At 34.9% G+C, this 18447-nt stretch overlaps 3 protein-coding genes across 5 annotated transcripts; 1 reads left to right on the top strand and 2 right to left on the bottom strand.

Moving 5' to 3' along the window:
- LOC126702790 (mitochondrial import receptor subunit TOM5 homolog) lies at positions 1-2882 on the bottom strand. Its single transcript, XM_050401645.1, has 2 exons — positions 2693-2882; positions 1-462 (listed from the first exon to the last, which is right to left on the bottom strand). Exons 1-2 carry the CDS (start codon positions 2777-2779, stop codon positions 385-387), a joined length of 165 nt encoding a protein of 54 aa, XP_050257602.1. The 5' UTR covers positions 2780-2882; the 3' UTR covers positions 1-384.
- Positions 2883-8651: 5769 nt separating this feature from the next.
- On the top strand, positions 8652-11851 carry LOC126703427 (uncharacterized). The gene is made up of 2 exons (XM_050402385.1): positions 8652-8918; positions 11299-11851. Exons 1-2 carry the CDS (start codon positions 8745-8747, stop codon positions 11722-11724), a joined length of 600 nt encoding a protein of 199 aa, XP_050258342.1. The 5' UTR covers positions 8652-8744; the 3' UTR covers positions 11725-11851.
- A 177-nt stretch (positions 11852-12028) lies between these two features.
- LOC126703425 (nuclear transport factor 2) lies at positions 12029-17814 on the bottom strand. Of its 3 annotated transcripts, none has more exons than XM_050402383.1 (9): positions 17664-17814; positions 17080-17265; positions 15336-15639; positions 14996-15243; positions 14734-14902; positions 14379-14500; positions 14229-14291; positions 12740-12803; positions 12029-12626 (listed from the first exon to the last, which is right to left on the bottom strand). In XM_050402383.1, the coding sequence occupies exons 2-9, from the start codon at positions 17260-17262 to the stop codon at positions 12373-12375; spliced, it is 1407 nt and encodes a 468-aa protein (XP_050258340.1). In that variant the 5' UTR covers positions 17263-17265; positions 17664-17814; the 3' UTR covers positions 12029-12372. The 3 variants fall into 3 exon arrangements, with proteins under 3 accessions (XP_050258340.1, XP_050258341.1, XP_050258339.1); XM_050402384.1 differs by having other exon boundaries at positions 14229-14288; positions 17592-17768; XM_050402382.1 differs by having other exon boundaries at positions 17592-17767.
- Positions 17815-18447: the final 633 nt, after the last annotated feature.

The following is an 18447-nucleotide window of genomic DNA, read 5'->3' as shown; positions in this document are numbered from 1 at the left end:
TTTCGGGAATTCAAATCTAGTTATATTCCAAAAAGATCACCGTGAATATGATTATTACATGGCCTAATTTGGAACTACCAAAAACCATTCAACACAACAAAAAACAGAGCATTCTGAGACATATATATAGCACACGATCGGTCATCTATGAAAGTGTAATCGAGCTCGATCATCTGATCATCTTCAAAGCACTAGATTGAACCATGTGCTAGAAGTATGTAATAAAACAAATGACCATCAGCCAAAATGAAAGCAAAACATGAAAGCTTATTGTTTAACTAATTGAAGAAACAGATATACTCCATTCATCTAAAAAATAACTACTAATAAAGAGCCTACAACGTCATAGCTCAGCAGTGAACTCAGTACACCCTACATTCACACTCATATTGCCATAATTTCACCATAATTCCGCATCAGCAAAATCGATCCTGCAAAAAGCCCAACAGCACGCAGCAATTTCTGCAAAGGAAGAATGAACAGCTTCAATTAATAAACAATGTCTGATCAAATAAATAGATGTCGCATTGAGCATACCACCCAACATCACACAAAATAACAGATCATAAAATGGAACCACACAACTTCTAAATAAAGCAATCACTTTTTGTTTGCAAGGATGAGTGGGATCCATCCCCACATTGGAGATATGGAAATGGTCAAATTTATTCCCACTCACTTCATAATCTCAAACCTTCAAAACCAGTAAAACACTAAAACCATTCCCATGAAAAGGGTAAGGAAATGCCAATCCAAATTGCATAGGAAACAAAAATATTAAATTTCTCTTTCTCAGCTTTCTCCATATTTCAATATCTATTATTAAAAAAACTGAGTTTTATTCAAGAAATAGAAACATCACAACCCAAGGACATGGGAAGTGTACAAGAGTTGCTAATAAAATCATCTAAAAGTACAGAAATCCCCAGCATATTAGAAAAAGAATGACTACTTAAGGCAGCCATCCAATCATTTATAGAACAAAATAACAATAATTTGAACTCCAAAGGTGATCACCTCTCCTTCAATCTCTTCAATATCAGTAGTACAATGTCTACCAAAACCTCCTCCCCAACACTCCAACATATCCAAGACCCTTTTAACCATAACCCAATGTATCCTGAACAAACAAAACACCAGTGACCATAGATTATGAGCATAGTGGCAATGAAGGAACATACGGTCAATATCTATCTGCCACCATAACAACCCTCTGTTGGTTCCTTTATGCCCCTGCCACTATTTCCTCCATTGGCACCACTCAATAATCCACCATCTTTCCATTACCATAGCCTCTCTTCACTTCATCTCTATATTTTCACTAAAGCAATTGTATTACTATTCCAATTTCACCAGCAGTGGTAAACCAAAACAACAAATTTCCATTAAATCCAGTCTAGGAACTAAATGGAGGATTCAAAATCAAACTTTATAAATGTGGATGGTGGGACTTCAAGTCCAAATTTTTGTTCTGATCAACCAAAAAGAGTTAATAGATATACTGCATATTAATGATGCTACTCCCTCTGTCCCAAACTATATGTCCACCTTAAAAACCCAACTTTTAAAGGGAAGAAATTCAATGTGTCTCAAATAGAAACCAAAAAATTAGCCTCCTTAAGTTGAACTCAAAATAAATATGATGAAAAATAAGTATAACAAAGTTATGAAATTTCTGCTTGTTGATGTTTCAAAGTGGACAACATTAAAGCATAACCTACATTGATCTAACAAGGAGTAACACTCTTCTCCACATATTTATAATTTTCCCCAGATATATAAGCAGATATGAGGAACTTACATTCAATCAACTCACCCACCCCCCCCCCCCCCCCCCAAAAAAAAAACCCAAAAAAAGGGTATCCCAGATGCTGAAACACCCTTTAGTTGACATTTATGCTTGATGAGAACAATGCAACCTCTCCATCACATACATTTAAATAGCTTATAAGTAAACTATGCTTATGTATCTTGAAGGCTTTTAAAGGTCATTTATACAAAAGCTTGGCAGGTGGATGTAAATGAATGCAACACAGCTTAAAATTATCTGGTTTTGTGTGATAGTACTGCTACTTTCAGTTTATGTACGCCCTTGTATAATAAAGTAGAATTATGATCATGTTAATAACACACGATCGCCATACTATCGTGAATGAGGCTAAAACTTCCCTACTGAAACAGTTAAAAAAATAACACTTTCAATCATGAAAGAACAAAAACTCTGCTTGCTGTCAGTGCTTAGTTCCTTATATTTCGCTCATAGACAAGCCCAAAAAGCTCATACCCATCATAAATCAAGAGGAAAAAATCCCAGATTTTAAATGTCAATTAAAACCTCTATCACTCACTCAAAATACATGCTGATAAAACCATTCAATTTATTAATGTAAAACCAAAAATCATGTCGACAAAGTAATACGTAGTAGCAAAGTACTTGTCTTTTGTGCTATTCCTATTTTCAACTCAACTAAGTGCAATGATCTAAAAACTATGAAAAAAAATTATAATTTTATATTCGAAATTTTATATAGTCTTTTCACAGCAACCAAACAAAGAATAAATCCCTTGTCACAAATAAATAAAAGAGCATAAATCAGCATCAAGAATGGAAATTTTTCAAAAAATTGATATTGAAATATTACAAAGATTGGAAGAGAATAGAGATTCGGAGAGAGAAAGAGAGAAGGGTTACCACGTTGAGGGCCCACTTTTCCTCATCCTGGTACTGAGATTGCAAGAAAGCTTTGACCTTCTCCACTGAAACCACTGAGTCAGCCATTGAAGAACAGAGAGAGAGAGAGAGAGAGAGAGAGAAAGGTTAGGGTTTTGGGTTTTGAGAGAGAGAGAGAGAGGGTTTTTGTCTTTTGACGGTAGAGAAAAGGGAGAAGGGTTTGAGTTAATTTATGGACGAAATTACGGAAGTAATCTTCCTACCCAAGCATGGCCATTGGCTGAGGACTGTCATGTCAAATCACATATAATTTTTTTAGACTATTTGCAATTTACCCACTTAAAATTTAGGGTAATTTGATTCTCAAAAAAAAAAAAAAAAAAAAATTTAGGGTAATTTTAATTTTTTTTTCTTTAAAGTTTACATATAATTTTTAAACTAATTGCAATTTACCCACTTAAAATTTAGGGTAATTTTAATTTTAATTTTATTTTTTAAAGTTTTAAAATTTGGATATGTAATCCTATTAATGTATATTATTTGGATTTAAGCTATTTTGTCAATGCATTTGCAAATTGCAATGAGGTGTTAATTTTAAGGATAATTTGTCCTTTTGTAGATATTGCCCGACTTTAGGGGGAAAATTGGAATTTAGTTAAAATAATATTTGACATGGCTTTAATTGCATTTAAACTTTAAAATGATGTAATTTTGGGAGAGACAAAAAAGAAAAAGAAGACGTTAGTTTGAGCTTAAGTGGTATTTAATGGGATACCTCATCATACAGAAAGTACTTTTTTTTTCTTTTTCTTTTTTTATATATATAGAAACAAACACACGCAAAGGAGAGGGAAAGGAGTTCTAACATAAAGATACACCACAATTTCACTTAAAAGTCATAGTAACTTTTAAGGGAGGGTGGGGCAAGTTATATTGCACACAACACACTCTCTTAAACAATGTGGGACAATTACCCATTCTTTTTTTTGAGAAACAAACACACACACACAAAAGGGAGAGGAAAAAAGGTTCTAACACAAAGGCACACCACAACTCCACTCAAAAGCCATAGTAACTTTTAAAGGAGGGTGAGACAAATTATATTACACACAATACACCCTTTTAAACAATGTGAGACAATTACCCATTCTTTTTTTTTTAGAAACAAACACACACACATACAAGGGAGATGGAAATGGGTTCTAACACAAAGGCATACCACAACTCCACTCAAAAGCCATGGTTACTTTTGAGGGAAGGTGAGACAAGTTATACTACACATAACACACTCTCTTAAGCAATATAGGACAATTATCCATTATTTTTTTTATGGAAGTACTTGAATCCAAATGATACGTGAGATATAGATCCAAATTTTAAAACTTTGGGAGAAAATTTTTAAATTATCCCAAATTTTAAGGAGGAAATTAAAATTTATTTTAACATTTAAGATTATCATGTAAGGGTCTGTTTGGATACCGCTTATTTTGCTGAAACTAAAACTTATTACTGAAAATACGGCAGATAAAGGTAAAAGTTAGTTGAAATAATATAGTGGGGCTCATAAATAGTAGCAAAAATAAGTTGAATAGTGAAATAATTTATAATTTTCATTGCATTTCAAACGTACACATAACACACTCTCTTAAGTAATATGGGACAATTACCCATTCTTTTTTTGATGAAAGTACTTGAATCCAAATGATACGTGATATATAGATCCAAATTTTAAAACTTTGGGAGAAAATTTTTAAATTATCCCAAATTTTAAGGAGGAAATTAAAATTTATTCTGACATTTAAGATTATCATGTAAGGGTCTGTTTGGATACCGCTTATTTTGCTGAAACTGAAAACTTATTACTAAAAATACGGCAGATAAAGGTAAAAATTAGTTGAAATAATACAGTGAGGCTCATGAATAGTAGCAAAAATAAGCTGAATAGTGAAATAATTTATAATTTTCATTGCATTCCAAACGTACACTAAGGGTATGTTTGGTAACTGTTTTTTCCCCTTATTTCTTATTTTCAAAAATAATTTTCTATTTTTGAGACTAAAAAACTTGTTTGGCAACCCAAAATGGACAGAAAACAAAAACTGTTCTCAAAACTCAATTTGTGAAAGAAACTAAAACATGCAAAAAGCTATTTTCAGTTTCTAATTTTCAAAAGTCAATGAAAATATGCATTTAACTTAAAGAACATGTCTCATTTAATGAGTTAGTATTAGGGTTCAAATTCTAGTAACAATATATTTTAGTATTTTCTATTTTTTTCTTCAAAGAACTATTTTTTTTTTTTTAATTTCAACTAATCAAACATGTTTTTGATTTCAAAAATACAAGAAATTTTTTTTTTCTTTATATTCCCCAAAACAAGTTTTTGGAAATAGAAAACAAAAACTGTTACTAAACATAACCTAATTTTTTTTTTCCTTTAAAAATTTAATATTTTAAGCTTGATGATTTTAAATTAAACCTCATATTTTCAGCATTTTCAAATTAAACCGTATAATTTTAAGAACACTTCAATTCAAACATAAACTTAATTATGATAATGTAATTAATACAAAATGTTTAAACAAAACTATTGTGGGGCCCGGCCCAAAATAATGGGCTAGTCAAACCACGGGCCCGTCCGAGAAGCATCCTGTCCGAGGAGAAGTCACAGCCAAAACCTTATTCAAGCCCAATTGCGGTAAAAGAAACCTATCCGAGGAGTAACTCCTCCTCGGACATTACGAAGTTCGGACGAAGAGCTCGCCCCAACCATTGCAATTCATCCTCCAAGCATATAAAAAAGAATAAAACCCAAAATATCTCATGGAAAGCTGCCACCACCACATTAAATGTGTCACAACCACCCTTTTGGCCGCATTAATGAGGAAAAGACCCCTGAACAGTACTACCTTGGCCATTGCAACTCACAAGGGAGTGATAAGGGTGTCTGATAAGACAGGTGCTCAAGTGGGGGCTTAGATGATCAACAAGTGTAAGGTTCAGATAAGAATGAGAGAGCTATATAATGTAGTGGAGTCCCTCAAAAAGGGGGACGAAAAAATGTATTCGGCACTCAGGAAATAGAATCTTCTGTTAGATATCCATTCTTGTATTTTTATTCCTGCAATAATATTTTCCATGCATCAGATCGACTAAGCTCACTGAGGCTAAGTTCTTTGACCCATCCTCTACAAGTATTTATTATGTGTTGCGCCTCGGGCCAAGGCCTGATCAATAGGGTTTGGACCAGGAAAATCGTGCAACTACAACTATATTATTCGATTATTTTTACACTTGTGCCTATTATATATGGAAATATTTTACCTCAAACCATGATCTCATTTTATTTAGATATTTTCTATTAACAATGTTATTGTAAACATATTTATTGTTTGAATTAAACATTTTTTAAAATGTGATTTTTTTTTTTTTGAGTTGATTACAATATGCTATTAATCTCGCAGCTTGAATTCATTCTCCTTTAAACCCCCAAGCATTGTGTGCACGGGAAAGTACCAATTAAGGTACAAGGCTCTTGGTGATGTGATTTAATACTAGAGTTTCATAACTATGAGCTTGTGAGGTTTAATTTCAATCCATCTTTAAACTATAAGGTTTAAAATGAAATCTACTTCTCTTTCTTATTTTTGACTTTATAAATATTATTCACTCTAAAGGGTATTTAGCAAACCATGTAACTGGTAGAGTTTTTTGATAAAAATTTAAAACTCAATTTGGATGCAGAAAGTGTCAATTCAAAAATACTACTACATATAAGTTGAAAATGATACAAGTTATGAAAGAAAGCTCTAGGTTTTTCTTGTCTAAAATTTGCTATGTTATTGTGGGTTCCAGTTAGCTCAACTGGTAAAGTCTCTGATAGTTTGTATAAAAGATCTAGGATTCAATCCCCGCTTACACCAAAAACTGATTGGTGTTTTGGTCTGATATTAAAGAGTTAGAGCCTGTTTGGGTAAGGTGTTTCCGTAACTCAATTCTCAGTTTCCATAACTCATAACTCAAAAATGGTGGGACCCATAGCAAAAAGGTTGTTTGGCCAAACGATAACTCTGTTTCCATAACTCTGTTTCCATCACTCAATTCTCTGATTTTTGAGTTATGAGTTATGGAAACTGAAAACAACAAAAGGCTGTTTTCAGTTTCCATAACTCATAACTCAATGGCATTTTCGTAAATAAACACACATGAGGGACCCACAGCCGCAACTTTTGACCACCTTTTGACTTTTTTTTTCTTTTTTTTTTTTTTTTTTTTTTTTTTTTTTTTTTTTTTTTTTTTTTTTTTCTGGGTTGGCGTTGGCTGTTTTTTTTTTTTTTTTTTTTTCCTTTTTCTTTTTCTTTTCTGGGTTGGCGTTGGCTGTTTGTTTTGTTTGTCTTTTTTTTTTTTTTTTTTTCTTTTCTTTTCTGGGTTGGCGTTGGCTTTTTTTTTTTTTTTTTTTTCCTTTTTCTTTTTCTTTTCTGGGTTGGCGTTGGCTGTTTGTTTTGTTTGTCTTTTTTTTTTTTTTTTTTTTCTTTTCTGGGTTGGCGTTGGCCTTTTTTTTTTTTTTTTTTTTTTTTTCTTCTGGGTTGGCGTTGGTTTTTTTTTTTTTTTTTTTTAAGTACCTAGACTCACCAAACTTAGTGAGAAAAAAAAAAAAAAAAAAAAAAAAAAAAAAAACCCAAACCGAACAGCCAACGCAGGAGGGAAAAAAAAAAAAAAAAAGAAGCTGCTAGTGAAAAAAAAAAAAAAAAAACACTGTACCGTGACAGGTGTGGGCCCTCTAAATAGTGTGAAAAATAGTGAGTGATGAAAACTGAGTGATGAAGGCAAACGGATGTGAAAAATTGAGTGATGAGTGATGAGTGATGGAAATTGAGTGATGAAAAATCCTTACCCAAACAGGCCCTTATCATCAGAAGCGGACGCCATAAGTTGAAACTCTCTCTCAAAAAAAAAAAAAAAAAAAATTTGCTATGTTATTGCCTCTACTTGACTTTAACGCATAACTTGGTATTTATAATACTAGAACTGCCTTGAATGCTTTGGGTTTTCTATAGTAGAATATTGTGAAATATCCTTTTGCATAATTGAATGTCCTTTTGTAGGGGTAATTATTGGATACTCTCAGAGTACCATAAATGTATACTTTTCATCTTACATAATTGTGGATCCCACTAATTAAATTCATGTTGGGACCCATGATTCATGTGAGAGGGGAGAGTACGCATTTATTGTACTCCCGAAGTATTCAATAATTTTCCCTTTTGTAGAATATATTATAATGCATTATTGTTTGTATATGTGGAATGATGCACAATTATATATATATATATATATATATATATATATATATATTCTTTTTGAATGATCTACCTAATATTGAGCAAGTTTTTAGACATACATGTAAAATGTTACAAATTTTTTAATTTTTAGATGTAGAAGAATTTCAATATATGATATCCACTCTGTGATAATTGTTCTTTATCATTAGAATTTCATGTCTCTTGTTTGATGATAAGTTGATAATTGCTCTTTATCATTACCTCAAGATATCAATTGGTTTTAGGTGTAGGTAAGGTTAGAATTTTATGTCTCTTGTTTGATGATAAAATACTTTACCAGTTGAGCTAATTAGAATTTATAAATGTAAATTTTTTTTAAGAGAAATGTGCAATTTCCTTAAAAAAAAAAAAAAAAAAAAAAACTCTTATGATAATTTTTTTTTTTTTTTGTTTTTTAGTATCCTTATTACTTATTATGATAATTTAAATAGACATATCATTTTGTCGTCATATATATTTAACTATACGAGTAATTGAAGTATAATAATCATTTTCCAAAGCAAAACTCCAAACGGTCCCTTAAAAGCTAAAGGAGAGAAGGAGAAATTTGCAATTAGAGTAACCAACTAGGTGCTGACACGCGTTACATCCCAACCTGAAACCAATCCATGACTTTCTTTGTCCATCATTCATTCAGCTGGGTGCTTTCTGAGACTCTCATTCGAACAAAACTCACTAGCATCCACCACACACTCACAACTATACAGTGAAGGCACCAAAGGAGGGAGAGCATGATGGAGGCTATACCATCTTTTAGCAGCAGGGGAGTCCCTGTAATCAACTCTTCTACTAGGAGAAAGAATGCAAGAACAGAGAATTATGCTACTTCTTCAACCCTTCTCATTAAATCCATGGCAACCCAGAAGCCTTTGCCATCAGCTGCCAAAACTATTGGCTCTAAAAAGGTCAGTGCATCTCATCCTCACTATCTTCTGCTTGAGTAAAAATGTTCCCAGCAGACTTATTTTAAGGGATAAGTTTACCCTTCCATTCAAAATTTACTTGTATCTTCTTGAATTTTTTTTTTTTTTTGGTTAAGTAAGAAAAGATATAATGAAAACACTACAATATGCATGAATAGCACAAAGTAGTCAAGAAGGACAAAAAGAGAGAAGAAAAAACAGAAAACTAATTACAAAAAACCAAAGAGCTAATTAATAAAGGGATGGAGTCATAAGATGTGAGTCCCCAGGTCCAAGAACAATCAAACCAATAATTGTTGAAAGAAGCAAGTAACTGTTTATCAGAATTGTCCCTATCCTCAAACTTTCCTTCCATATGTACCACAATAAACACAACGGTACTAAATTCCAAATGTCTGACGAATGTTTCCCTAACCAATTCCTCTAACCAAACAAGAGATCAAACACCGTTTTTTATAAGACCCAAAAAACCCCAAAAGATCAAAAACCGAAACACCATAATTGTTGAGCTTTCTCACAATGTATCAACAAATGGTCCACAATCTCCCCACAATAGCAACACATGCAGCACCAATGAACGAAATCAAACTCCTCGTCCTTCATATTATCCCCTATGAGTATCTTATTCCAAACCGCAATCCAAACAAAAAAGGAAACTCGCCTAGGGACCTTCACTCCCCAAATACCTTTCCAAGGAAAAGTGATAGAGAAGGAGCCTCGTAAAGCAAAAGTCAAAGTTTCCTTTCTATTTCAAAGTCCACCTCAATCGATCATCATTTTCATTTAAAGGGACAATATTTGCCAAAAAATGAAGAAAATCCACCATAGGATCCTCCTCCCAATCATTCACATCTCAGATGAACCTCACATCCTAAGTCCTCTTTTCCCCTTCTCTCGGCCTAGTCAAGCATAACGCAACAGAAGCCTCTTTATTAATGGCTAGTCTATATAAAACAGGAAATTTTATTTGAAGAGGTTGATCCCCACCCCACCAATCATGCCAAAATTTCACTTTATCCCTCATCCCAGTCTCAAATCTAGTATGATGACTAAAATCCTCACAACCCATATGAATGTCTCCACAAACCACAACCGTGAACACCCCTGCCCAACTTAGAAGTCCATCCCCCCACTCTTTCCCCAACTTCATAGCCATCACCCTCCTCCAAAGTCAATTCTCCTCAACCCCAAAGTGCCATAGCTACTTTCCTAAAAGGGCTATGTTAAAGGTAGTTAGTTTCTGTATCCCCAAACCACCGTTAGGCATACGAACACAAACTTTATCTCATCCTACCAAATGTTGCTTAGAGTCACCCCCATACCTTCCTAGAGAAAGTTCCTCAACAATTTTTCAATGTTATTGGCCACACGAGTAGGAACGGTAAAATGTGACAAGAAGTAAGTAGGAAGACTTGATAATGTACTCTTAATCAAAGTTAGTCTACCACCTTTGGACAAATACAACTTCTTCCACCCTGCCAATCTTCTCTCAAATTTCTCCAAGATAGGATTCCACATAGAAGAAGATTTATGAGAGGCCCCAAAGGCATACTAAGATAAGACATGGGTAAACTCTCAAACCTACACCCCAAAAGCCCTGCCAAAGCATGCACATTATCTAACTCCCAATTGGAACCATTTCACTCTTACAGACATTAACAACCTTCAAGCCAGTGACAGCTTGAAAACGTAGAAGCGACATCTGTATATGAAGGATTTGCTCTACATCTGCATCACAAAACAAGATTGTATCATCTACAAACAAAAGATGTGAAACACAAACTCCATCCCCCCCTCCTATCATTAGCCTTATAACTGCTAATTAAATCAGTCCCCTCCACTTTCTTCAGCATCCTACTAAAAACCTCCATCATGATAAAAAACAACATAGGAGGTAGTGGATCACCTTGCCTCAATCCCTTTGACCTTCCAAAAAAATCAGCTAGGGATCCATTTACCAAAACATAAAACTAAACTGTGGAAATACAATGCATATCCACCTACACCATCGATCACCAAAGCCCATCCTTCTCAACATATCCAAGAGTGCCTCCCAATTTACATGATTATAAGCTTTTTCACCGTCTAACTTGCATATAATCCCCGAAACATGACTCTTTATTCGACTATCCATGCATTCATCTTCTTGAATTTGATTGCAGTGTATATGTTAATAAAGTATATTGTCAACATACTTGGTAAAAATGTTATTTTATCTTGTCAAGCAGTATACTTTGGCTTCAAGGTTTAGACAACACCTTGAAACAATTTCCTTAACCAGTTCCTTGAGTGCATGTTAAACAATTTTATCATACTCTTGTAGTCTTGTGTGTTCTTTATATGCTTTTATGTGACATTGCAGAATTCAACTGTTTTTCCCCTTGGAGAGAAAGGACCTCGGAGCAGCCCCTTAACAGCTTCACCGCCAATAAAGCTACTAACAAGGGTAGAACAGTTGAAACTGCTAACTAAAGCAGAGAAAGCCGGCCTGCTATCAGCAGCAGAGAAGTTTGGGCTCTCTCTATCGACGATTGAGAAACTGGGACTCCTCTCTAAGGCAGAAGAACTAGGAGTCCTTTCAGCAGCTACAGACCCTGGAACACCTGGGGCTTTGTTGAGTCTGAGCTTAATTCTGCTGCTCTTGGGTCCCTCTTGTGTTTACCTTGTCCCTGAGGAATACCCCTGGGAGGTAGCATTGCAGGCTGTGGTTGTTTTGCTCTCTGTGGTTGGCGGTTCTGCATCTTTTGCTGCATCAAATCTTGTATCCAACTTGCAGAAAGCAAACTGAATATGGGAATTCCAACAATGTTTCCGATGCTTGGTTATCAATTTTTTGTTACATAATATGATTGCTGAGGTATCGCCATATTACTGTTTCAACATTCAATGACATGCCTTTGCATAATTGCATCAAATCACAATATTAGTTTTTTTGTTTTAGATATATAAATAAGTAAACAAATTTCGTTAAAACAGCAAAGGAGCGCCCGAAATAGTATCAACTTAAGCGATTGTCACGCACACACCACCAAACAATTTGATACAGAGGAGAGGAACATAGAGAAAAACGACAAGATAGTAAAAAGTCAACATTCCCCAAACATCAATAAATCCCATTTTATTGTACCCAAAATTCTACATCATCTACGGAGCTTGAAATCAGCTACTGATGTCAAGTATTCCTCCGTGTAAAGGGTTAGATACAGAGAATTACTGTTACAAAACCAAGATGCTTTATGACAGGATACATTAATCACACCCAAACACCTTTTTTTTTCATGTCATATAAGCTTTGTGAAAAACTGCAAGTAAGAAAAATTACAATAATCTTCTCATTAACATTTGAGATTTTAAAAATAGCAAACCTGAATATCTAAAGCCTTAAAACCCCCTCATTTGATGGTCAAAAAATCATCTGTCAACCTTTCTTCAATGTTTAACCAGAAGCAGCACCACCACGGTTCGTCCCACCTTGACGCCCACCTCTTCCACTGCCATTCTGAGAGGCCCGCTGTTGACCCTCTCCGTTGCGTCCACCTGAACCCCTGGGTCGCCCTGAAAATTCACCCTGGTTTCTGAATTCATTCCTACCATAACCCCGGCCACCACCAAAGTTCCCACGGCTCTTGAAACTGTCACTCCGGAACCCACCTCTTCCTGAAGAATACCTCCCTCTCCCACTGTTGCCAACTGTAAGAAACAGCGCAGCATACTCAGTTTTCTTTAAATTATTAAACATTTACTCATGTTGTCAAACAAGTTATCTTCAAGCTGTATAAGAATAAGGTATATTTTGAACTTACCTCGGGTAGTAGTTCTCTTTTCCTCGATAGCAGCCTCACGATCCCCAATTATGATAGTTGAAGCCTGAATTTAATTCAACAAAATTCTACATTGAATATGCATATTGACTAAAAAAACCTAGACAAATAGCATCCCACGGTACAGTATACTACACATAACTAACATCAACCAACAGCTAGATCGCTCTCTTGCTCTACCCTAGCCAAATTAAATTTTACATTTTTTGTTAAAAAAAAAAAAAAGAAAAAAGAATTATACAGGTGCTTTCTTGATTTTGCATAAATGGGGAGAGAGAGAGAGGGGGAGGGAGGAGGTAGTTAGAGGATCATATATGTTTTGCCCAAAACCAATGCCATCAACCCATTCTTGCACCTTGAAGACAAGAGGCTCAGAGCTTAAACCTCACTTGAACTTATCAAAGTTCAAGAATGCAAAAGGCCCTCCAGAAAAGGAAAAGAATTTATGTAAGAGTAAAAGTTCTTAAGAGTGAATCTTTACCACCAACCTTAAGTTAATTTTGACTTGAGCTACATGATATATTACATACATATTTTATGTTTGTTTCCCATAATCCTATCACAATAGAAAAGGTTCAATCTTAAGTAACAAAAACAACAACCAGAAAAGTGCAGTTGAAGCAGTGAAACAGTAAACCACATTTGCAAGGGAAATCAACCATCCAGGTAGTAAAGCTGACTACTACATATATTGCATGCTATTATTCTTACCCAGGACTCAAATAATGTTTTTTTTAATTGGTAAGTTACACATGCATCCAATGATTTTGAACCCACGGCCTCGCCATCCACCTTGCACTTATAAGGGAGGAGGAGCCATCCCAGCTAGAGCTCAAGGGCTCAAATAATATAGGGTTTAAACTACGTCAAAACATTTACCAACCTGAAAGTTGGCAGAAGTTTCCATGTAACTTATCAATTATATTCAAGATGTAATATTGTTGCAAAGCATTTATATAGGTTGCCTGGACAAGGTGTTATGGATAAAGGACAAAGCATCCATACACTTTAAATTTCATTTCTTCTGGTTTTAGTGCTTATTTCATATTACTATAGTTTTCAATAAATCAGCAACTTGAATTCAGTATAGTTGTCTTTAGTCCCTTGATTTCTAAGACTAGCATATAGAAACCCTGATTAGAAATATAAAAATTTGGTGCTGCATCATGTACCAGGTAACTGAAGTAATACCTCTTAACATCAAACAGTCACTAGATAATTTTTTTGAAGTTCATCTTAAAAAAGAATACTGGAACGAAATTTTGCATTTGCAACAAGCAAGAGGGATAATGTATTTTGGAAACTAGAAAAATAAATAAAGGATGAAATAAGCTCTACAGTTTTAGCTTTCAGTTTACTTAATTAATGTTTTTTTTTATAAAATAAATTGGGAGACAAGCTGAGCCTATTCAATGCAATTATTTTTCCTTCTTTTTGGTTGGTATTACTTATTGCATGTATAAGAAAGTACCTCAAGAGCACTCTGCATTGAACTGATTGTTTCAAATTCTACAAAGCCAAAAGTGAATCCCTGCTGCAGGACACAAGAAATACATGACTTAAACACTGCTTCAAGAAATGCTCAGCTGTCAAAACACACAAAATACTAACAGAACCAGACCTTATTACTTCTAACTTGGATGCCATTATGCTTGATAAGCCCAAATTTTTTAAACTCCTCCTCAAGTTGCATTTCTGATGCATTGTAAGGTAAATTCCGTATATATATAGAATGACCTTCAGCTGTAAAGGACACACATGAAAATATTAATAGATTTTGAAACTAGAGATATATAACAACTCAGACACAAAACTCTGATGATATAATAAATGACCTGCCAGATTTACCATGAATTTAATCAATCTCTTATATCAAAATTGGAAAGAAATGGATTACATATGGCATGGTACAAAAAAGTGTGGCCATGCAGAAATGGATTAGCAATCTATCAATTCATATCAAAATTAGTAGTTACCTTCCTCACGAACATTGCTGCTTTCAGGAGCATTGTCACTATTAGGAGCTGATGCTTCAGGTGCAGGAACAGGTTTTGCAGACCACTGACTGGTGTTTGCGGGTGCCACTCTTACATTTCTGGTGGGAACATGGACTGAATTAGACGTTGTACCCTTCATTACCTTCAACTAGATGAAACTCCAAAAGTCAACAACTTTCAAACAATGGATCAACACCAAAAGGTACAAAATTTCATGGAAAAACTATGAGTATGAACTCACAATTGACGCATAAGACTGTTTTGGAGCATCCTCCTCAGCTGCAGGAGCTGCATCAACACCTGTAGAATCAACCACTATAGGAATTTCATCCGGAATTGAATGACTTGGGGGTTCAATAATCTCATCTTCAACCACTGATCCTTCTTCATTATCTGAAGGATCACAAACTTCAGCAACATCATTAAGATCTTCCTCCTCCAAGGAAGTAGCGGGGTCCAGAGCAGGAGGTTCGGGAGCATGATCAGGTTCTTGAAAAAGAGATACAACCAGTTTCAAAATGTGAGTCTGACATGTATCTCAACATAAGTCACAAGACATAAGGAAAAAGAATCATTCCAACCTGGTTCTGGTGTCAAGGGAGCTGTAGCAACGTTTTCATTTATTCCATTGGCTGAGACAGAATTGGTTTGCAACACTTCATTTTCCTCAACAAACCTAAACACATCATTTAAGACAAAGTAGCCTTTGTCTTGAGGAGCAAGAAAAAATGTTTGTGTGAATTTCCTTTTCAGATTGTCCTTGCCAGTTAAACATCCGGTTACTAGAACAATCACCCCTTTCTCATGAGATTCCTGAGCATCTGCAGTTTTTATCTCCGCCGTAAATTCTTCATGGTTGAAGGATAGTATCTTCTCATTGATTGCCTGCTCCGAGATGAGAAATGCAACTATTTTTATAAATCTATATTAACTACAATCATAATCTAATGCTGTCAAATTAAATTTAAAAGATTAAATGGGTTATGTATATCAAATGAGTATGAGATTGCCATTCAAGAAAACTGGAAAGGGGAAAAAAAAATAACTTGAATAAAACAAACTAAGCATATTAATGGGCTGGTTTATGGAGTATAAAGTAATTTACACATCTGACAATGTGTTCAAAGAAAAAAAAAAGGACCACTCATGACTAGAACAAATTTATGCTCAACAACGAACGAGCAATCCAGCATCGAAATCATGAAAATAGCATTTCCAAGGTCAAAGTTCTCTAAAGAAACACTTGAAGATTATCCCACGACAGTTTAGTCATCGATGAAACCCTAAAGCAAGTTACTTCTTAGCCATTGTTGTAACAAACAAAAAAGGACAATTCATGACAAGAACAAATTTAAGCCCAATAACAAACTAGTGTGTATCAAACTAAGTAAGTAATCCCATTTAGCATATACATTAACAAAGTACCAACCAATCACACATACTTAATCACATACATACCAAACAACATCACTATTTTATTAAATGATCCCTCTTAATCGAATATCAACAGCCTGCCAGAAATGGGTTTTCTCCTAATGACATGAATAAGTACACCAACAACACACATACTTATTTAGCTACATACATACCTAAAGGCAATATTACAATGAATAAAACACCAAATAATGTTCACTAATTTTAGTTTTTTGTTTTGAAAAAACCAAAAAAAAAAAAAAAAAAGACTATTCATGACAAGAACAAATTTATGCCCAATAACAAACTAATGTGTATCAAACTAAGTAACCCCATTTAGCATATACATTAACAAAGTACCACCTAATCACACATACTTAATTACATATATACCAAACAATGTCACTATTTTATTTAACTATTCCTTATAATCGAATATCAACAGCCCGCCCGAAATGGGTTTTCTCCTAATGATATGACTAAGTACACCAACAACACACTTACTTATCTAGCTACATACATACATAAAGGCAATAATACAATGAATAAAACACCAAATAATGTTCACTAATTTTAGTTTTTTGTTTTGAAAAAACCAAAAAAAGACTATTCATGACAAGAACAAATTTATGCCCAATAACAAACTAATGTGTATCAAACTAACTAAGTAACCCCATTTAGCATATACATTAACAAAGTACCACCTAATCACACATACTTAATTACATGTACATACCAAACAATGTCACTATTTTATTTAACTATTCCTTATAATCGAATATCAACAGCCCGCCCGAAATGGGTTTTCTCCTAATGACATGAATAAGTACACCACCAACACACATACATAAAGGCAATACTGCAATGAATAAAACAGCTATGAACCAAATGGGGTTTCTTCAAATGACATACTTGCATGGTAGTGACCGTGGCCATAGTGCCATTAGAATCAGGACGGCTTAGAAAGCTGGAATCTTGATAAAACCTGTGCACCAAACCAGGGGATCTGTACAGTATATGATAATACTGTTCCACAAATGCATTCCCTACAAATTGAGCACTTGGAGCTCCTGAACTCTCTTCTTGCATTGCCATCTTCTACAAAATTCAACCATAAAAACAAAAACTTTATTAGTTCAATATAAAATTCAGCCCAAAAAAAATTGCAATAACATATTACAAAGTGGTTTGATTTAGCTATATGATCGGTTTGGGGGGAGATCGGAGACTAAAGAGTCGAAACCCTAAGATCCGATTGGATAGAGGGAAAAGGGTTTTGTTTGGGGGAAACGCCGCCAGCGGCGGAGGAGGAGGGAGGCGTGGGAGCGCGTGGGAATCACGCGCGGTGGAGATTTTTTTCTGGAAAGTGGGAGGTGTGTTTGTGAGCTTGAAAAGTGAGAGAGAGGTTTATTTGACTTTGTTACCGGAATGAGGAGGCGGCGGTGCGGTGGAGACTTTACGGCGAGAGAGAGAGAGAGAGAGAGAGGAGATCTGACCGGAAGTGGGGGTTGTTGCGGTGTACGTAATGGGATCGCAGAGAATACAGACAAGTCAGCGAATTTTTTGGATAGTTATGCTGCTTTGTAATAAGAGAATGAAGGCTCTTTGCTCATTTAAAACGCTGCGTTTACGGCTGTGGTTTTTTTCTTTTTTCTTTTTTCCTTTTTTTTTTCTTTGTAGAAGGTGATGTGGGCCAAGACTTAGAGTCAATAGGCCCAAGCATTTTGTGGCTCGGCAGGTACTGCCGCCAGAGAAAATTGAGTACATGTGTCAACATCAAGACAACTAGATAGAGCTATGTTTTTTGTTTGAGAAAGTAGATAGAGCTATGTTGAACATTACCATCCGGTAATGCAAAAAAACAAAATGCATGCGCAATTTTGCATCACCATAAAATTAGGGATGACAATTTTAATCTACTCGCCTCATTCATACTTGATAGACAGGTTTTACCCGGCCCGCATGACAAATGGGGCGAGGATGAGGGTTAACGTTTTTCCCTGCATCCTCCCCTCTTATATTTTAACAATTAATTTTTTTTTTTAGGTTTTCTATAAGACATATATTTAAGTTTAGCTTTCTAACTTTAAATTTATGATATTGTTGTATATTGTATTTGTGAGAGAGTGGACCTAAAACCACCCTGAAGACCTTAGCCCGAAGAGGAAATCCACGGAATGGGCTCGGTCCAAGGTCCGATAAGGGATAAAAGGACCTCCCATTGAGAAGAGACCATTTGAGTTCACTGTTGAGGTAATCCATGAAACCCATCTCTCTCGA

The sequence above is a fragment of the Quercus robur genome, chromosome 10 (genome assembly GCF_932294415.1).
Source record: "Quercus robur chromosome 10, dhQueRobu3.1, whole genome shotgun sequence".
Classification (NCBI taxonomy): Eukaryota; Viridiplantae; Streptophyta; class Magnoliopsida; order Fagales; family Fagaceae; genus Quercus; species Quercus robur.
This window is presented reverse-complemented; position numbering and strand designations above follow the sequence as displayed.